This window comes from Thamnophis elegans, chromosome Z, assembly GCF_009769535.1.
Source record: "Thamnophis elegans isolate rThaEle1 chromosome Z, rThaEle1.pri, whole genome shotgun sequence".
In the NCBI taxonomy this organism is placed as follows: domain Eukaryota; kingdom Metazoa; phylum Chordata; class Lepidosauria; order Squamata; family Colubridae; genus Thamnophis; species Thamnophis elegans.
In genome coordinates, this window is record NC_045558.1 from 45,876,356 (window position 1) to 45,899,242 (window position 22,887).

A 22,887-nucleotide genomic window follows, 5' to 3' on the forward strand; every position below is an offset into this window, starting at 1 on the left:
CAGTAACCTTTCCAGCGTATCTATGGTATGCTAGTTACCTATTGGTATTGGTATTGGTATTTATTCGATTTGTAAGCCTATTTACATTTGTATGCTTCCAAACTGCTAGGTTGATAGGAATCCGTTAAGGGTTGTCAAAAATAACATTTTAACCTTGATCAAATAAACCAAGTTTGCATTTGTTCTTTCTACTTCTAACAAATGTAAAATTTATTCAAGTAATGTGAGAGAACTTGTTTTTCTTTTCATTTCTTTTTTATCCTTCCACATAAGATTTATCTGAGCTTTAACCCCATTTGTAAATCCAACATGAAAAATTATCTAAGTCACTCTTTGGTTTATTACATTTAATTCCTTTTTTATCATTAAGCATCAACCAATTTCTTTTGTATATGTAATTAATTGTTTATGTCATACTTTTAGCATAAAAGTATTGTAAATTGGCTTTTGATGCCATTTCCATCTTGTCAGATAAAACTTGTTCCTCTTCTGTCATTTCTTCCAAAACATTTTTAGGACCCAGTCTATCCATAGAGCAAACATTGCTACTAACATTGTTGATGTAATTCCAACTTTCAAAAATATTCTTTGATATTTACAATGTTATAATTGATTGATTTTGCATCATTCTATTGCTATTAATTAGGTTTATTTATTCTTTTCTTTAATTAAAACAGTTCTTTCTAGTGTCCAATTTTGAAATTGGTTAAATCTTTTATGTTCAGAACAAATTGATTTTGCCAAGGAAAGGAATATTTATAATTAATTCCAAAATCTTATTTCAAATTTATTTTGATTCTTAATCTGTTTGTAAATTTCTAAAAGCAATTTTTATTAGCTTCTTGTTATTTATTATAATGTGTAAGTTCTTAAGTTTGTAGTTTATTTTTCTTTCATTAAAAAACTGAAGACAGACTCACCTGGTGTTTTCAAATTTGTCAATCCAAAGTTTTCCATCTGCTGAAAAGTAATTAATAAGCAATGTATGAATATGATTGGAAAACAAAGTGAACAGTGTCTTTTTTAAGACTGTAGTTTGAACAAGATGGCTATTCCCTCTTCTCCCAATACTCAAAACTTTTTAGGGACTGCTATCTCATAGTTTCCTCAAAAGCAGCAACTCTCTGGAGCTCTAATTGCCAATCTCCCATCATAGCTGGAATTCTTCCTTCATCCACATTCTGCCATTTCTTTCTACATAAGTAACATTATTCCTTTTTATGTACTCAAGGAGATGACATTGTTCAGGCTCAATTTATCTCAGTTATGACAACTGTGTTAGATTGGCTAGGCTAAATGAAATTGATCAGCCCAAGATAACTTTCATGGTTAAATTGTGATTTGAACAGAGTTTTTTTAAAACTTTTATTCCGCTATATCATTCTCTAATTGTTGCAGCATATGTAATGTTTTTATTTATTTCTCCAATGCACTTACAGTATAATTGCTAAGTATACTCTTATGTCTCACAGACTCTTTAGCACAGATATAGGATAGAAAGAAATAGGAGTAGGACTGCAAATATACTTCACAGTCTTGCAGAATATGAGACTAAATCTAGATATTGTTGTGTATACATATGATTGATCCATAAAACTGTAACTCTTTGCTAATGTTTTGGAGAATAAATCTCACTGAACTCACTGGGACATATTGCCAAGTAAACATTCATAAAAGCCACTATAAAGCTATCTTATGAATCTACATGAATGTGAAGAATCCAAGAAAGGTATAAAAAGAAAAGTTTTGCTACATAATCTAAGAGATAATGGATTGATACTCAAAAAACACATGATGTATTCTTATTTATCATTTATTTGTATTAGTATGTTACTGGTTGACATTTATTGGGCCTATTTTGATATTTGGTTGGGATATATAATCTTAGATATAAATTTAATAAATAAATAATATTGCCCTCCTGACCTCCCAAAGAGAGTATGAGACTTTTCATAGATAAAATTTAAAATTTAGTAAAGCTTCAAGTAGCAGACAGTTTAGCAAATCTGAATACACAAAATTAGTCTGAACAAGGTCATGTTTCTTCTTGAAATGGAATTCATTATCAGTATTTTTTCATATTCAAATGTGTTTTGGGGCTCCAAAAATCCTATTTGCCATTTGGTTTTAACAAACTATTTTACTATTAAATCAAGGTGCAATTATACATTAAACTAAGAAATTGTGAGAAGGGTCTCAAACTTCAATTACATTCTGGCATGCTTTCTTATTTAGGCATGATTTTACCTGTACACAGCCCAGAGTCCCTAGAAGATGTGCAGTTATGAAATTTGAGGGAAATAGATAGAGATAAATTTGCATGAATGAAGTCTGAATCCTGGCACTGCAAATGAACTAGATGAGAAAAGTAGGAATGGTGATAATTTGTAACAATTAAAATGTACTCTGTATATGCTCAGTAGCTCTATTATGTATGAGTTAGAATCTGAGTTTTGGATACTTGGTTATCCAAAATGCAATGAAATATTTATTACTGAATTGCTATGGCAGAGGAAAGAGGAGCGCCTTTATGCCATTGCTTTCAAAATAAGATAATTGGTCTTTAGTTTCTAAACATTCAAATTTGGGAGGGGTGGTGTACAATATCAAGACTCCAAATAGAGCTGGACAGGAACATGGAGATCTTCTAATCCAACCCCCTGCTCAAACAGGAGACTGTACCATTTCAGATAGGTCGCTGTCCAATCTTTTCTTAAAAACCTCTAGTGATAAAGCACCTACAACCTCTGTTTCATTGGTTAATTGTCCTCGGTGTTATGAAGTTTCTCCTTAATTCCAGGTTGTTTCTCGCCTTGATTAGTTTCCATCCATTGTTTCTTGTGTTGCCTTCTGGTGCTTAAATGTATTGACAGCGTCAGATAGAAAAATGTTTTCTATGATTTTCATCGAAGATGATTCTCCCACAATTAAAAATGAAGGAAAAATATGTGACTATAAAATAGTCCTTTTTTTGGGAGGGGGGAGAATGACAATTTTTTATTAGTGTAATTTTTCCCAAAAAAATATTTGGCAACATCTGAAAAAATTCAAATCATTTCCTGTTTGCCAGGGTCTCATACTATGTGTCATGGAGCAACAATAAAGGAACTATCAAGAAAGGCATAATGACTGTCTACTATTCTACTCCAGCTTCCTATATAATTTAATTACAGTTATAACTATGGACCTACAATAGATTCTCCACTGTATTGTGAATTGTTAACTTTGTAAATGTAAATAAAATAATGGCTAGTCAGGTGAGGGAATGTTTCTTCTACAGGCTCTCGCTTCAAGAGCTCTCACTCCTTCACCAAAGAGGCTTTAAACGCCGGCCATTTCTCCCTCCCGCCAAAACGGATTTCTTTCTCTGGTTACAGGCAATAAGTATCCCGGCAATGCAGAGAGTGTGGCTTCTCCAGATTCCGCCCAGAGCGTCTGATCCCAAGACCTAGGGGTACTCAGGGCAAAGCGGGGGCGAGGTAGGGGGCGGTGGCTAGTTTGAGCGCGCGCGCAAGCGTGTTCTCGCCGTTGGTAAGCCGGGCGTTTTTGTCGGCTTGGCTAAAGTCGGCAGGAGCGGCGGCAGCGAAAGTAGCATCCATTCCCGATGCAGGAAAGTCCGCGGTGCTCCTCCTCCTCCTCTGCCCTCCTCCGACAAGCCATTCTTTCCTGGCAAACTTTGATGGAGAATTTCACACCGTGCTGTAAAAATGCCTGTTATGAAAGGATTACTGGCACCTCAAAATACCTTCTTGGACACGATCGCAACTAGGTTTGACGGCACACGTAAGTCTCGCTCAGGGAAGTCTTATCTCCTTATCAGAGGCGGGGAGATTCTCGTGGTACAGGAAAGAAGTATCCTGCTGCTTCTAGCCCAGGGTCCAGTTGTGGTTTGGAAAAAGAGATCCATGAAATAGTCGGGGAATAGCTTGGATCAAACTTTACTATTTATTTGTAAGGGGTCTTTTATTATCTTCATTCTCGTTGAGCTCTTAGAAACGTTGGCATACACAAAAGAAACTATAATCCAAGCTACGTCCCCTCCCCGTTTCTCCTAACCTCCCGTCGCCCACCTGAGCACCGGTTTTAGATATAGCGTGTTTAATCTGCATCTAAGTATGGTATATTTGGTATGGGAGAGGGACAAAAAAGCACATTTGAATTGCGGATTTGATTGTTTAAAAAAAAAATCAAAATCTCTTAAAAGATTAATTCTTAGAAACTAGGTTTTATATTGGCTAGACAGCTGTTGTCGGAGATCTGAATGAAGTCCATATCCGTCCGCTTAATGAATGGGTTTATTACGGCAGTGGAGAGAGAGAGAGAGAGAGAGGGAGGGGGAGGGAGGGAGGGAGGGAGGGAGGGAGGGAGGGAGAGAGAGAGAGAGAGAGAGAGAGAGAGAGAGAGAGAGAGAGAGAGAGAGGCAAACATTCAGGACCCTGGAGAGTTCCAGTCCCCACACCCACATTCTATATGTAAACCTATTTTTGTCAAGCTTCTTTGTATCTTTGTTTAATATTCTAGCTGTTCTTAGAGTTTTTGTTAATGAGTTACAAAGACATTTTTCCTTCCATTCTGGACACACACATGCTGCTTCAGTTAACCTCTATTCAACTGCTTCCTTTTGATAAATTCTATTCATATAGAAAAGATATGCTTGTTTGTGTATGTCTGAATAATTGGACACATACATAAGCTGACATGCACATCCATGCACATTTTCAATGTATACATATTTTGTTGTTATCAACCTTAATATTTTGGGTGTAGCTATTTAAATAATAAATAACAGTGCATACATAATATTGGTAATTTCCTGTTTGCTTCTGAGAACAATCATTATTAATGAGTTCCACTATTAAAAAGGCTATATTTCTTAGAGGGCGGTTGCCAATGAATATTGTGTGGAAGTTACCATTCCTAATCAATAAGTGATACCGATAATGGTTCTTTTGTGAGTTTTAAGATGTTAATTGCTGTCCTAAGAGACAGAAATCAGTTGTAAAAATGAATTGTATTTTCTACTAATTTTGGAACAGTAAAATTTATTTAAAACCTTAAGCTTTTATTTTGGCATAAAATAATCACTTTGTTCAATTTGTTTCAGTCTTACTCCATTTTCATCATTTTAATTTAATTACAGACTATACCCAAGTATTTCTAACTGGAAGATAATCCATACAGACAAAATCTTGCAGGATTCAACAAACTAGTGAAGCATCTCTATATAGTTAATATTATGCATTTTGTTTATCACAAAAGGGAAAAAATGAATGCTACACACCAAGTTAGATTTACTTACATATGTATATTAAATTAATATATCCACATTTAGTTGTGTAGAACTATTCAAAGAAACTTGATTCTGAAGAATTGAATGTTGCATCACAGTTAATTTAAAGGACAATATATCTACAATGCAGCTAAATATAACTTAAGTTACTTGACTTACTTCTGTTTCTAATGTGACTCCTAAATATTAGTATTGAGGGTGGAACATGATTCACTCAAAAACACTTTTTACATATTTCAATGGAGAAAGACACAAACAACTCTAAAATGAACATCAGTGTGAGATATATATTTTTAAATTCAAAAATTTGGTTCAGGACAAATTTCAGTTCTTCATTGATAATACTATTGTGAAACTGTAGATACTAAATTTAGATTATATAGTAGCAACATTGGCTATAATTAATGGAATTTCTTTTAATTTAAACCTTTGGGAGGATATATTACGTTGTCATCAGTAAGACTCTAATCCAGCAATACATCTTTAATCCAATGGAGAATTAATTCCAATTCTGGGCAATGGTAAAGGAAACAATTCTTGCTCATGTTGAAAAGTATGTTGGGATTTATATAGTACTGTCATTAAAGTATAAATATCTAGGAGGGGATAAAAATCAATGATATAAAAATCAATTTCACCTTTTTTAACCAGCATGAATTTCTCACATCATAACTTGAGTGAAATCTCTTGAATTTAATTGAAATGGTATAGACAGCAGCAGAGTCTAATAAGTGAAATGTAACACTCATCCATAAAAATATGGTAATTTATTAGATGAGATGAAAGATCTTCTTTCCCAAAGGCCATTTGAGAGACAAGCCATACTGATGATAGCCCCCAACTACAGTTTGAAGATTTTATTGATATCTAATATTCCCAGTGGGAATACCATGGTGTGCAGAAATTTGAGATTCATATAAAAACTTTGGTGATAGTTATGATCTCAAATTTTCAATATGGTTTCATTTGCAATAACATGTTACACATAATGCCATAATAGAATTTTATTGTACTAATTGTTCATTTAAATTATGTTGTTTAATTGTTTGCTATCCTGATCCATTTTGAGTGGTATGGCTGAAAAATGCTAAGGAACACTAGTATTAATTGTATAAATAAAAAGTAGTTTGATTCCCATGTTATGAACCCACTTCTTCATATGGATTGATGCCAAAGAGCCATATAGTTCCTTGAAAACAGTACCTCCTATCTGTTTGAGTTCAGTCTGTTTTGTTCTATCCATGTTGCAGCTTCCAGATATTGGGTCAAACCTATTTCCAGTGTCTGGAAGGGCAGATGGAGATGTAAAACTAATTATATTCATCACATAAAGAAACTTCAACTTAAAATGATGAAAATAAGTTTCATAGAGATGTTTTAAAAGTATAGGTGAATCTTTCTTATCCTAGTAGTCTCTCTTTCCATATCAATATTGGCTGATACTATTAAATTAGGAAGGAATACTGCTTCCATTCATAATCCTCAGGCAATCTACTAGGATATCAGGGTCCACAATATTGAACATTGCTAAGTAAGAGATCTGGAGATGTCCTATTATCTGGTCCTATTTAAAGTTATTTATGAAAGCTTAATGGTGTTCTATTTCATTTCTAGATTTCTTATAAAAAATATCCAGGCAATCTACTTCTAGAGTATTTTGTGAGTGAAATAGCCCTGTTTTCTAAAGAACTCTTCCTAAAAGTACCCTGTTTCCCTAAAATAAACCACTATATTTTTACTTGTGTGCTTATTATAAGCCCTACCCCCAAAATAAACCCTGCACCACCCTGCTTGTGGTGCCATGGGTGGTGGGGGAGCTACCCCAAGTGCATGCTGGTGCCACTCCATGAGGCAAGGAAGGTATTGGGGTGTGGATGGCATGGTTGCAGGGGTCCTGAGGTGAGCCAGTGGGGGTGCATGGGGCAGTTGCATCTCTCTGCCTTGTGACAGTGGCACTGACACACCACATGGTCTCCTGCCCTGCCCCAAGCAAGCAGTAGAAGTGTGACTTCCGTACATGGAAAATAAAATAAGACATGCCTTAAAAATAAGCCTTAGTGCTTATTTTGGGACAAAAAGAAAATAAGACCTGGTCTTATTTTTGGGGAAACATGGATAGAAGTTTGGAGACAGGGCAGTTGTCCAATATATCTATATTGAGGAAAGGCCTCTTCATATGCATGTCCTACTCCATAAAGACATTAAATATCAATCCAGTATAAACCCATTACCCAAATAGACTTGTTTCCTGGATCTATCTTCTCACACATCCAGCTTATGAAGAAGCTAGAAGAGCATGAATTTAAATCACAGGCTAATGCTAATTCACAGAGTGAACTTTATCCCAGATCACATTACAAGATGATGGCCCAGTGGTTACCATCATATATTGAGTCTGTGAGATGTCACATTTCAAGCACATTTGGGTGTATTCATCAGCATTGCACAAACACATCATTAGCAGTGTGTGAACTCTGAAGGGAACCTGGCTGAAGCCATCTTGTGTTGCTTCATAGTTGCCACAAAGCCTGAAAGGGGGAAGAGAGCGGGAAGTAGGTAGCCTGGCTAGCAAAACAAAAGCTTTTCCTGTGGGAACCAAGGTCATTTTAACATGTTGCTATTGAAGGAAGAGACAAGCCTGCCAGCCATCCTAATTGGACAATGTGACCAGTGACACCTGAGAATGGGGATTTTACTCATTTAATTAAGTGAAAATTGTGGGAAATGCTATAGTCGATTTTCACCAGCTGTGCCAACACAATGTATCCAATAAAGATTTTCTTTGAGGAAACTACCTGCCTTGGAATTCTGCTTTCAATCGGTGCATTATTTGGAACACTAGCATAGTGCATGGCAAATCTTTCTCTTCATCATCTCTAATAGAATCAATATGATGAGAATTAATAAATAAACAAAGAAGAAAAAAGAAAGCAAATGAGTTTCAAAGTAAATTTCAGATTGTGCTAAGAAAATTGAGTGAAAGAGATTGAAAGTAATTACTAAAATCTAAGAAACCTAAACAGATTAGTTTCTACATTGTTTCTTTTCTTGCATTCTGGTACTTTGGAGAGTAGATTAACACCCCTCTCTTCTTTATGGCAGCCTCTCAAATGTTAGAACACTACTATCATATCACCCCTTAATCCTTCTTTTCACCAGGCTAGACATACCCTATTTCTGCAACCATTCTTCATATGTTTTAGCCTCAAGCCTTCTAATCATCTTTGTTGCTCTGTTCTGTACTCTTTCCAGAGTCTCAGCATCTTTTTAATAATATGACATCCAAAACTGAATGCAGTATTCTAAGCGGGATCTTACAAAATCTTTATAAAGTGATACTAGTACTTCAGGTGATGTTGATTCTATCCCTCTGTTAATGCAACCTAAGATTGTATTGGCTTTTTTTGACTGCTGCCGAACATTGCTGGCTCATATTTAAGTGGTTGTCCACTAGGATTTCAAGATCCGTCTTATAATTACTGCTATTAAAACAGGTTTCACCTATCCTGTACCTGTACATTTATTTTTTATTGCCTATGTGTAAAATCTTACTTTTCTCTACACTGAATTTCATTTTTATTAGATAGGGCCAAGTATTCAACTCTGTCAAGATTCATCTTGAGCCTATCTTCTGGAGTGTTGGTTACTCCTGCCAGCTTCATCTGCAAATTTGATGAGTTCCCCTTCTATTTCCTCATCTAAGTTGCTTATGAAGATCTTGAAGAGTACTGGGGCTAAAACAAAGCATTAAGGTACTGCACTGCTTAAACTCCATGTAGAAGTAGTTCCACTAAGGACTGTACATTGAGTGTGCGTTGTCAGCCAGTTATCTGGTGATAAAGCTATCTATTCCACATGTTTTTTAGCTTACCAGGTGGTACGTTATAGTCTACTTTGTCAAATGCCTTAATGAAATCCAAGTTGATTTGTCCACTGTGTTTTGCTGGTCCACTAATTTAGTTACTTTGTCAAAGAATGAAAAAGATTAGTTTGGCATTACCTGTTTTTGACAAACTCATATTGGGTTCTGGTTATTACTTTGCTTGCTTCTAGTTCTCAGATTATTTTTTCCAGAATCTTTCCAGGTATTGATGTCAGACTGATTGGTCTGTAGTTTTCTGGATCTGGTTTCTCCTCTCCCTTTTTTTGAAGATGGGAATCACATCAGGTCATTTCTAGTCTTCTAATAGTTCCCTGGTACTCCAGGATCTATGAAAGATATATTTCAATGTTCGGAGATCACATCTGCTATCTCCTTCAGAATGTAATCCCTCAGGTCCAGTAATTTGAATTCATGTAGAGGGGAAAGGTATTCTCTTACCATTTTCTATCTTATTTTAATCTGTATTCCTAGTGTGTCTTTTACTATTATGTTTTTGGTAGTTGGACTGTATTATTATTTTTGCACTAAGACAGATGCAAAGAATGAACTAAGGCGCTTTGCCTTTTCTCTAATGTTCATTACTTCCCTGTAATCTTCTCTCATTAGTGGAATGACTTACTTATTTATTTTTTCTTGTTTTTATATGTTAAAGAAATATTTAAACTTATTTTTTACATTTGTTGCAAGTCTTACTTCATTCTGAGCTTTAGCTTTTCTGATTTCATCTTTGCAAGCTTGGACTATTTGTAGGTATTCTGCCTTAGTTATGTACCCCCCTTTCAAATTTTTGTATTTATCCTTCAGTTTATCAGAGAGTTCTTTGTGTAACCATGCTTGTTTCTTCTTGGGCATCTCATTTTTCTTTTTCAGTAGTATTGAGCTAGACTGGGCTTTTATAATCAAATTTTTCAGAATTTACCAAGCTTCTTGAGTTGTTTAATGTATCACAATGTAATACAATATAAATACGCAGCATGGTAGATTTTTGTAGAAAATCAGTTCCAAATGAATCCCTAGTCAGATCTCATAAAATTAATTTCTTTATATTAGCTTGAGTGCCAAGTCAGACTTTGTGCATCATATCAAAGTCTACATTCCAAAAATAGGCCATGTCAGCCTCATTCTGGAGATAAAATGAATAATATAGGTTCTTTAAGGCTTAAGGCATTTAATTATAAAAGTTATTCTCATCCAGGTCTTAACAAGGATGTTGTTGGACCGTATATAGTTTCTATTCCATGCTTTTTGCCTCTGTGTTATAGGTTTTTTGGTCTAGAATTGTTATTGTTTCCAATAGAAAAAATATGAAGTTCAGTGTTGGATTGTAGAGTCCTTGATGCTCATTATCCAACTAGGTAACATAATCACTAACTGAAAGTGTGAATTTTATTTTCTGTTTATATACAGTATTCGCCATGTATTTTCTTCTTGGTAGTTCCTTGATTGGTTTCTGCTTGGTTGTTTGCCTGTTAATAATACCTGTTTATCTGGGTGTTGGCTGTTGGAGACCATATGTTTTGATCTTTTTGTTTCTTTCTTAGTTAGCTCTTACGTTTCTTTTGAATGATCTGTAAATATGCTTACATTGTGTATATCGATGAGAAATTTGTCTGAATGCTTCAGGAATTCACTAGCATCTTGGGATTTAGCTTGAAGTAAGACTTCAGAAAGTCTTTTTCAAATGTATTTGGTTTATAAAAGAAAATATAGTTCTTTTAGATGGAGATTAAACAAAATGTTGCTACAAAAAGAAGCAATTGTGGATAATTGAAAAAAGAAATAAAAAATAAGGTAAAAACAATTTAGATAAAGACACTGATTTAAACATGTTTTGTGATTGCAAGTAAAGCTTTTATTAGACATCATTTTATATAACACAATAATGAATTCTGTAAAAAGTCAAAAGATAAAACCCAAGCTACTTTGGATGAAATATAGGAAAGAAGAATTAAAGGCATTTCTAGATAAGATAAATATTTCTTAATAAATTACAATTACAATTTTATATTTTAAAATTGTTTACAATAACAATTAATTATATTAACAGTAAGATAAATGGAAATAAGCATAAATTATCTAAAGTATAAAAAATTAAGTTTGAATATAAATCAGGGAAGTGTCTATATATAAATTATAGAAGAAAATGATATTGGAATTACAAGAGGGATATACTGTCTAAGTGGACAATGTGGCCATAGAAGAAGCATTCATCAACATTATTCTAATTTGCACAAAGGAAGTGACATTTCTCTAGAGAAAATAGATGATGTTGACCTCCCTGGGTAAACTAGATTCGAATGAGATAATCAGATAAGCTAACACTAGTTTATTGTAAAGCTATATTGACAGAATCTTGCAAGTCTGAAAGTACAGTCCTACTATCCTATTATCTCCTTTGCAGTCAAAAAAATTAAGCAGGGTCTCTTCTGAGCTTTTACCCAGCCCATTATTTAGTTGTGGTCTATGCTATCTCTAATCTGATTGTTCCCATGACAGCATCTCTTTGCCCAGTGTTCCAAGGAAAAATGACTGCAAGTTGTTCACAATGATTGTAGCTGATAACTGAAAATAATTTTACAAGGATTTATTCATGAGGATAATTGTTGGGTTTTACCTAAAACAGCATTAGAAATGTGTTGGAAATTCTGGAATATTTGGAGAAACATACTGAAGCCATATTAATAATCTTAGATCCAGAGAAAGCTTTGACAATTTGAACTAGACTTTCTTATTTAAAGTTTTGAAAAAATAGAATTTTGGAGATAACATTATAAAGTGGATAGGATTAATGTACACTTCATTGGAAACACAAATAATTATTAATGGAGTTCTAACAAACTCTTAGAACTTGGAGAGATGGCTAAATTGATTTATTTGATCCAAGAAAAGATATTACCTACATTTAGTGCTGAATGGAAACCTCTTATAGACTTTTTTTTGCCTGAAACAGAAAAAAAAGAATGTATAATTTATAGTTTTGATGATTAGATAGGGTAATTATAGAAAAATGAGAGTTAAGTTGTAACCATAGAGTAAGAGGAAAATCTATAATTGTACTTATAATTACTATAAAGAAGACCAGAAGCTACTTTTTTATCTTTTTTTCTTTTCTGTTTTTATACTTGTCTCTTTCTTGCACTTTCAACTTTCTTTCCTTAGTTTGTATTACTTTTTATCTTCATTTTTAAAAAAGTAATAAAAATTTATATACACAAACAGAGGAGGGCAGAGAGATCACTAGTACTGAGTTTCTTGATTTCTAAGGCCAGTATCTTAACCACTACACCAAACTGGCTGTTATATTGCATTTACTAGGCATCACGGTTTTGTCAATCAAGACTTTCAAAGTAATACTTTTTGGTAAGACTAATAAATAATAGACTAGGTTATCAGCCTTAGTTACAGCCATATGATAGGCAGAATTCTCTGCTAATTATAAAAAAATACAATACTGATCATTTTGGGCACATTTTGCTCAATATGCCACAATCAGAACTAATATAGGTAGAGGTTTAATATGGAATAAGTTTGTTTAAGGCTGAACATTTGATATAGGCATAATTTTACTTTGTCTTCCCATAGGTGTCTGTTCAAAACAAAGATGGCCCAGTTCTGTGTGGAGTTTAAATTGATTATCCTTGTATCTTGTATCTCTAGAATCCTCTAATTAAAACTTCATTTTAGTCACTTTTCTCTTTTCTGGTATGTGTGAGAATTAAACTGAAGTTCATGTTATCTGTCTTTTTTTCTTGTGAAATATTAGAAATTTAGACTGGATAGAATTATATTGAAACATTTAAAGGTCTCTTTGACAACAGACAAGCATTAACACAATTCTGAAATTGTGCTAACTAAAAATGTGCTAACTTTGAGAAATCTTAATTAATTTTCTGAGTAAGCAATTACCAGTAAGCTGAAATAAATTGCATAGGAATATTAATACCAGAAATGTTATAAGGATCTACTGCTAATAAATATTGCTTAGCATTTTCAGGTGGTTTATTTCATCCTAAAATCCTATTTTTTCTATTCTGGCATTTTAGAAATCTTCTACTCTTAAGAGATTGGGAGAAAGTAATAAATGCAGCTTTTATTAAACTCACACCAGTTTACTCAGAATTAGTGCTCACTATTTTCAGTAAACATTTCTTCAATGAAATTGTAATAGAGTTTTTAAAAACAGATGTTGAAAATAACATTCTTAGTACATTCATTAATAAAATGAGCCTATGTGACTTTGACGTGACTTGCTTTAACTTTCAGGAAGCCAGCAACATGTTGTGCTTACGATCTAGACTAGGAATAAAGACATCCAATAACTTGGCCAAATCAAGTTAGCATAGACAAACCAGCTTTAAAGAAAAAAAATCCTTGTAGCTTCATGCATATAGCAACACCAAGTGGCTGTTGTGATCAAGCAAGTCAAATAGTAAGAAGAACTTTCTAAGAGTTTTGAAACTGTTAAATGAGGGAATTAAAAATAATGTTTTAATTGTTTTACATTTTAAGCTTTTTTTTCTAAATCTTAGATACCTGTTTTTATATAAAACAAGCAAAGAAACAAATATTTGTGGAGGTCCAATTTATTTATTTGCATCATAGATATCAACAATCAGAACCTTTTCAAGAATGCAGGTAGATACATTAAAAATTACAGTTCTCATTACACATTTTAATTTGAACTAGGTCAGCATAGTCTGCTATGATTATATTATAATATTATATATTATATTGTATAGCAGCCAATCAGAATTAACAGTCAATTGAAACTATTACCAATATGCAAGCAGAGGTTTCGTAGCCAACATGGGCTCAGCTACTGCAAGTAATTGATTACCTCACACTCTTCTCTTTCACACTAAAAACACAAATTCTTTCGCATCATAATAACAACAGAAGCTTCTGATCTCTTGGCATGGCAATACTTTATTCTATTTATTTCATTTTGTCTCCTCTACAAAATCCTGATAACCAGTTCTTATGTAAGGGGGTCACAAACTCAGATCTCATCATGATAAAAAGGACATAAGGGCAAGGCTGATTTTTAGGTAGGAGATTCAATAATTGTAGAAGCCTTGTCTGGTTATATTTCTGGCCCCTTAATTTCTCTACTTTTCAGGACATTAATAAATGGCTTCTTTGGATACCATTGTATGTATTGTATATTTGCTGCTTTAATATATAGGGATAATAATATGCCAACCATTTTTCTAATAATACCTCTTCCTCTCCATTAACACTGTAGAACCCTCAAAAAATAGAGCTACCAGATGCCAGAGCCATTTTTTGTGTGAACAGGAATCTATAGGGCCAACTGATTTTTAAACTAATTTTAATATTAAACTGGTTTGGTATATGACATAAAGATTGTTGACATAAAGATTGCTGAAATAGTAAAGAAAGTAAAAAACTAAACAAGCATGGGTAAGAGCTTTTATTTAGAATTAAATTGCAGTGATCAGTGCCACAAAACATGATTATTTTCCTACTCTTTTCATGTCTGTAGATAGTGGACAGCAGCACTGCAGAAAATAAGCTAGATCTCTAAGATAGGGTTGGCCCTGAAGAATTTATCACCATGAAAATGGGAAAAGACTTCAGTTTAAGCAAGCAATACAGAGCAATTGGGTTTTAAGCACCTCGGGATCTGAAGACTTTCTATTTCTAATTCTGGACAAGGCTATTTTGCCATAGACAGAACTGATGGATAATTTGGCTTGTGTTCCTACTTAAAAAAATTGTGAAGTTAGCACTCATGCCTCTCTCTTGCATTACTGTAATGCATTGTACATGGCAGTCCTGGAAAAAGAAGCTACAATTGGTTCAGAATACATAGTACAGCTAGTTTAATCAGAATCCATCGGAATAGAGCTGGAAGAGATCTCCTGCTCCAGCAGGAGACCCCATACAATTTCAGACAAGTGGCTGTCTAGTTTCTTCTTATAGATCTCCAGTGATGAAGCACTCACAAATTCTCAAGGCAAGCTGTTCCACTAGTTAATTGTTCTCACTAAAGTTTTTCCTTAATTGCTTGTCTTCTTGATTAGTTTCCATCCATTGTTTCTTGTCTTGCCTTATGGTGCTTTAGAAATAAGCTTTTCTTTGAGGCACTTCTCAAATACTGGAATACTGCTATCATGTCACACCAGTCCTTCTTTTCTCTAGACTAGCCAAACCCAAATCTTGCACTGTTCTCCATATGTTTTAGTTTCCAGGCCCTTAATATTTTAGTTGTTCTTCTCTGTACTTTTTACAAGGTTTCAGCATTTCTTTGTAATGTGATGACCAAAACTGGATGCAGTATTCCAGGTCTTATTTTATAAAGTGGTTCTAATATTTCATGTGTTTTTGATTCTATGCCTCTGTTTATGCAATCAAGGTTTGAATTAGCTTTTTTGGCAGCTGCTGCACACTGCTGGTTCATGTTTAAGTAATCTTCCACTAATTATATAACACATTTATTTTCTAGGATGCAATTCAAAGTGTTGTTAATCATTTATACAGTTATTCATGGCACAGGGCTTCTGAGATCACCTATGTCAGTTCTGTTCTGTTCTTCCCTCCCCTCCATGAAACAAAGTTATCTATGGAAACCAGAAGGTCTGCCTTCCTTGTCATTGTGCCCACCTTTTGGGATTGCATAACCCTGTGATTTAGATGTCAAACTCTTTTGACCTTTAGTAAACCTTCAAAAATTGTATTTTCCCCTAAACAGTGGGATTTTAGGTGATCCCATCTAGAAAATTGGTTTAGGATTTTGAATAGATGTTTTTAGCCCTTATGCTATTTTATAGTAAGTGGTTGTGAATATTTTGGTTACCTTGATTTGTTTATAGATCTATAAGAGTCACATTTTGCAAGTTGAGTGGTTATACAAATTGTGCAAAAAAACCAAATATCTTGTACCCTTATTTGAAAGAACAATATAATAATAGGGTAAAAGATTAAAATCAATTAAAGCAGTAAAACAAAATCTGAATCATCTCAAAACATGTTTAGATTGTTTTCTCTGAGTATTTAAAGTTTGCCTTTTTTTACTTTTTGACATTAAATTCCTCCAAATTTCTCCAAGGAAGCAATATATTTATTTCACCTTACAATAACCTGGAGAAATAAATTATGTTGAGAGAAATGAGTGATCTATGTGCAGTGCCCACTCTTCATTTATGGACGACTCAAAGGGATCCATAAACTTTGGAAAGCTTTGCCTCAGCAAATCTTGGCAAATTCAGATAGGTGATCAGAGACTCCTGAATGAGAATTATAGATCATATTAGCATTTGGTTGGCTGCCTAAACAAGATGGAAATGACTAGCTGATCTTTACCCAGAGACCTTCAGAGAATAATTGTTCCATGTGTTTTTTTTCATTGCACATCTGCAGTTACTGAATAAATAACATAAATAAAATAGTAATTCTTCAGTCCTAGTCTTATTTTCATATCTTCCTTTTAGTGAGTGGGTATATTTAGTTCTTAAATTCTTGAATAAGCACAACACTGCTTCTAAATTTCTAAACTTAGATGGGAATTATATTTTAAATTACAATTGATAGTTACTTTCCATTTAAACACGAAGATTAGTGCTTTCTTTAGTGCAGATAGCAAGAGAAAATCACGACTTCCTGTAATGCTTACAAAATTGAATAGTTTAATTAATATTAAGATAAAACTATTTGCTCCTCTCAATCATTGAAAGAAAATTCTTAAATAAAGGTCATAATTTATTCAATGTGATTATCATTAATTTTCTCTTTACTGAAGCTACAAACAAGTGTCTGTAAATAAAACAATCTTAGTTTTGCTATAATTAATTTCTAATAATCACTTAATTTCTAATAATCACTTCATCAAAGACCAACCCATATAAGAAAGCCTTTTATTAAAGTCATAATACCATAATGAAATAGTGGAGAGGCAAAGTACTTCCCTATTTTCTCATTACATGGTCAGCAGGGACCTCAGTTACACTTGCTGTAATCTGATTAACACATATGCATCTTTACGGAGCAACACAGTTAAATTGACAAGAGAGTGATCCATTTTCCTCATGTATAAAAAACTTCAGGGTTATACTTAGCTTTGCTAATTATCATGGAAATAGCTATATCTCTATTGCAATTATGCTATTTGGGCAAAGTTTAAGTATTGTGCTTTACAATGCACACTTCTAAAATAGTAGAAAACTGGCAGGCAATACAATCCAGGTTTTTAAGAAAAATATTTCACTCTCTCATTGCTTATCAAATACCACCCTGAAACAGGGGTGGGCTGCTGGGAGTTCGCAGGGGTTCAGGAGAACCTCTAGCTAGAATTCTGTGCAGGTAAGAGAACCCCCCCAAATTCCACTCCTGGGTGGCCCTGCCGACCCCTCCCAGGAGTTCCCACATAGCCCATGGATGCAGGTAAGTGCAGGGTGCATGCAGAGGCTCGGGGAGGGTGAAAAATGGTCCTACCAGAAATTCGGGGGGGGCTCTATTCGCCCTCTTGGGGACTTCAGGAAAGCCTCTGGAGTCTGGGGAAGGCAAAAACTTCCTCCTGCCATGGTGCAGGAGGCTGATTAGGCCACACCCATCATAGCCATACCCACCTAGCAATCAGGAAAAAAAAATCCTTGCTAAAATTTTTGAAACCCACCCCTGCCCTGAAAATGAAATCTGGCTGTATATCAGTAAAGATATTTGCAAGGGTCAGTCCCTTGAAATATTGGTAAAAATAATTTTCTTTGGAGGGGGAGGGGGTGATGGAGAAATATCTAACTCTTTTAATTATCCTCTGTAAGCTGGACACCTTAGCCAAACATTTTTCCTATCGTGAATCCTTGGCTCAATTTATAGTAATAATGGGGCATGGAAAGCTATATGAGAATTGAAGGAGCATATGCTAGATTTAGATTTACAGAAATCTGAATTTATAATCAAACTCGACTAGGATGGAGTTTCTCACTAATGTAAAAACACTATTATGAATATACCTTTTTTTATTCTTAATTACTTATATAACATTATTTCCATTTCACACAGAAGAGTGCTGATACTTTGACAGGATTTTTTTCTATTCTATTCTTTTACTTCCCTCCCTTTATTATATTACTATGTAGCCATATTTGTCAAGTAATGGAAGACTAACAAGGTCACATTTGCCCTTGTGCAAAAGCCGTTTCACATTTTGTTGAACTTCATTATATCATAGATGGTCCTTTGAAATAATATAGCCACCTTCTCCCATACAAGCTGCCAGCTCTACAAGACTGCTGCATAGAAGTTAATATATTGCTCCTGCTAATGGAATTTCTCCAGAAATCTCTAAAAATGTTGCAAAATTTTTCTCAGTCACGAGAAAAACTTGGGGTTTAAATAGGATTTGTTAGATCAGTTTTGTATTAGTTTTCTCTTTTATAATTTTAACACAATTGTTTTAAACTATCATCTGTTTAAAGCTGTTGCTGTATTATGCATCATACAGAACCTTCATCTATGATTACAAATAAATTTATATCAGTATCTATTCTGATAATAAAGCATGGAATGGAAACAGATGCCAAAAGATGATAATTTTAAATGGCATGGCAAAACAAAGAAAAGAAATGAGTGTGATTTAAAAAAAAACCAAATATAATAGTCCTGGTAGGGAAAGAACAATGAGATCACTGCACAAGTTCCTACAGTGACAAATGAATAGCATTAGTTTACTGTCTAATAAAAATAAATGATGTCCTGTATGCTTAGAATCAGTAATTTCAACATTATCTTCAGGAGCATCTTTTGGTTAAAGAGTAATATACTTGTTCTCACTTAAATGAATGTTAGTTTTAGTTTTTCATCACTGAAAACTTCCTCTTCTTTTGCATTTTTTTTCATGTCATGAAACACAAAAGAAAAAAAAACTTTTTCCACCCTGACCATGCATATATTTCAAATGACAATTCATATCTTTTTAAATGAAATAAGCATAATAATATTTAAATCCATTTGGGAGTATTTATCTGATCATTTTGGTAGAAAAAGTAAAGAATATATTAAATGAAAATAAGTTAAAAATCAATCTCAAGAAAATTAAGTCATTAAGGAATGCTATTTATCTATACAAATATAAATAAATGACTGTCACAGTTACTCACCTGCAAACAAAACCTGGAATTATAAGCTAATAAAGAAGTATATTAGAAGTATAATTTATAGAGTTCCTTTTAAAGAGACATTTCTAATGAATTTGAGATATTTAAATAAAATCACTGTTGAGTTACTTAAAGGAAATATAGAACTTGAGCTTCTCTCAGCTCACTAGTATTATCACAGCCAGGAACTCAGTAAGTCCTTTGTATGTCTTGAAAAGGCTACATTATTTCCTCAAGTTACTTTGTTGTATGTAATTAAAAGCAATATAATCATAACAATTACTCTAATCATACTTTTTTCTTCTCAAAATTCAGTTAACAATAAAGAATTCATGCAATGGCTGATTTTATTGCATTTCTACTAGATTCCCAGCCATTAAAATTTAACATGTTATTGCTGGTCCCAGCAAAATGATTATTTTTAATGTTGAAATTATTGTAACAGTTTGAATGGTAGTTCAATTTTTTCCAGTTCATTTACTATCCTTAATTTGTGGCTTACAGCATTAGTTTGTAAATGGCACAATTAAGAAAAAGCAATAAGAGGACAGATTGCCACAGAGATTAGTTGCCTGCTGATACTAGTGGTTGAGAATCTAATTCAATGGAAAATATATATCAAAGGTTTTTTTTTAAAGCATTAAAGGTCATAAGGCTTTTGAAACAGCTTTTACCTTTCTAAAATATGGAATTGTAATTTAAATGATCTCAGAATATATATTTCTGCAAAAAAATCTCATTCCTTTCATCGATATTCAATCCAACATATCTAATTTGATATTTCTTCAAATGTAATTTTATAACAGCTTTGTTATGTATAAGCTGCACTGACTTCAGAATTTAAAGTTTCTAAATTTGTTATTTTCAGTTTTTAACTTTGCTTCCAATTCTTACATAGACAAACAGCTATAAAGGAAAAACTGCCATATTTTAATGTCACATATTGATAGTTTTAATAAACCAAGTCAGACAACTTGCCTAATATAATCTAATATTATTCTTCATGGACTGTGAATATGTCACACTTTTTAGTAAAATAACTATAATAACACTGTCAGGAAAACAAATTCAACCATGGTGATTGGGGTGGGGGTGGGGATTTCCAAAAATTACATTAAACAAAATCTGCTACAGATCTAATCGCATGTTTACTGAAGAGAAATTTAAATATACATAACTTCCCATTTTTAAAGTGTGTGTGTGTATGTATGTATGTATGTATGTATGTATGTATACATACATACATACACATACATACATACATACATACATACATAGTGTGAAGGACATATTTATTAAGATACAAGTTGCAAGGGACCAGATATAAAAAAATGGAGGGGGGAGGGAAGCTGCAACCAAAATATTTTAAACCTTATATGCTAAAATTACCCCTTTATTTCTTATTGCCTGTCTTCTCTCTAGTTTATAATACTTTTAAAGTAATATATATTATCTTAAGAAAACTTGAAGAGCATCCTATGTGCCGTATGATATATCTATACATTTCCCTTTATTTTGAATTACTGTGTTATCGTTGTTCACCTGTATTTTTATTTTAATATTTCCTCCTTTTGTTTTTAACATACAATATATTATTTATTTCATTTGCAATATTTGTGGTATCAAAAACTACATATTTTTTCTTCTTTCTACCAACATGTTTTGGGAAAAAAAAGCGTAAGTAGAAAAAGGAGAAGAAAGAAACTTGCCTAGCTTTTGAATCTTTAAATGATTTTTTAAATTGTCAACACAAAAATAAAAATGCATCAACACATCATCTATCTGTGATAATAATAAAAATAATATTTTTTGAAATTTTCATTGGGAATAAATGATATTTTATTGGATGTGCATGAATTGTCTCTTGCCACTGCTACATACCAATACATGAACACAGTTGTTTATTGTGTCCACTAATATTCCTGATCAAACACATATTAATTATTTTTTACATTGTAACTAAAAACAATTATATGATGCGATGTGATATTTATTTGAAAAACAGAGATGGAGAAAGTAAGCTCTAGTTTGTGTTAAGCTCATATCAGCTCACATTCTATTGCTGGTTAACTGGATATTCTTTCACTCCAAAACTGAATCAATATCTTGCTGAGAAGGAAAATTTTCAGGTCTTGATGCCATTAGAAAAAAGTATAGCCAGAGTATGTATGTATGTATGTATGTATGTATGTATGTATGTATGTATGTAATACCACCTTTCTCTTTCTTCAGATATTTATTTCTGATTGCACCCCACATTCTTATACATTGACATCGTCCCCCTATAGGCTGTATCAAACCTGCATCCCTTACACCATGCTTCTTTCCCAACCTGCAGCCCCTCACTTCTTCTCCCACCCACAGCAGCCACTCACCTGCTGCTGACCTTAGACATATCTTCCTGCTGACTTCTCCATTGACTTACTCCCTGTAAACTTTTCCACAAATAAAATAAATATAGAACATGGTTGAAATAAGAAGGGAGGAGGCAAGGAAGGAAGGAAAAAACAAAATTACAGTTGGAGAACCGTGAGATAAGGTAGTATCTCTGAAACAATAAGGGATAGGTAGTCTGTTTAAAATATTAGAAATGATTTTTTTAAATCACTTGAATAGGAGCAATTAGTCTTTTGAAATTCTCTACCAGATATATGGGTATAGAAACTGGCTGATTTCTCTGAATTTCTACAGGGGAAAGAAAACACTTCTAGGAATTTCTCAAAGACAGGATTGCCACAGTGCCTCTATTATTTAAAAAACCCTTATGAGAAAAGTTATCTCAGGCTGTCTTCCCTTGGGACTGAACTGATGAATAGTGAGTCAGGAAGGCTGCAGACCATTGAGAGATAATTGTATAATGCAAAACAAGATATTCATACAGACTTCTTGGCTACGTTATAATGAAATAAGCACAACACCATATTCCATTAATGAGAATTTCAGTGGAATTAGGAAAACATTGAAGAAAAATCTGTTTAGCTGATTGCATAAAATATGCAAACTTGGGACAGAGGAACAGTCTTTTTTCCAAGCCAGTATTGATTATTATTTCAAGAAGGTCTATGTTATGTCTGCCTAAAGATGCTGCACTTCTTTAAAACCAGCTCCAGATCCCAGATTCCACCACATTGGCAGTGCTTATTTCTAGCTTAATTTCAGAATGTTGGAAAATCAGGCAGTAAGTATTTTGTTTTTCAACAATTTCATGTACACCAAACCGTAATGCCGGCAGCAACCCACACCTGGTCCTGTCTGTAAAGAATTGCACATAATAGAATTTAGAAAAAGGGCCTCCATAGTGGCTCCCTGTCTCCAGAACAACCCTTCCTCAGAAATAAGGTTGCCTCCCACTACTTTTCCTAAACTCCTTGAAGACATAGTTTGGTCAATGGGTCTTGGGACCCCAGCTGAATTTGGAGTTGATCAAATGACTTACATGATCATGTTTGTTGTTGCCATGGAGGATGGGATGAGGGTTTCTAGGATTTTTATACTGTTAATTTTTAATGCTGTATATTGCCCACTTATTGTGTGTAAGTTGATCACATAAATCTATTTAATAAATAATAAAATAAAAACTTCTTTATTTATGTTTCATG

The 22,887-nt window shown here is 33.6% G+C and overlaps 1 protein-coding gene across 1 annotated transcript in view; it reads left to right on the plus strand.

The window, feature by feature from the left end:
* Positions 1 to 3,707: 3,707 nt before the first annotated feature.
* Positions 3,708 to 22,887, plus strand: part of KCNH8 (potassium voltage-gated channel subfamily H member 8) — a 215,977-nt gene continuing 196,797 nt past the window's right edge. Inside the window, exon 1 of the mRNA XM_032237738.1 lies at positions 3,708 to 3,783. Coding sequence (XP_032093629.1) covers positions 3,708 to 3,783 — 76 coding nt within the window. The remainder of the gene's footprint in view (positions 3,784 to 22,887) is intronic.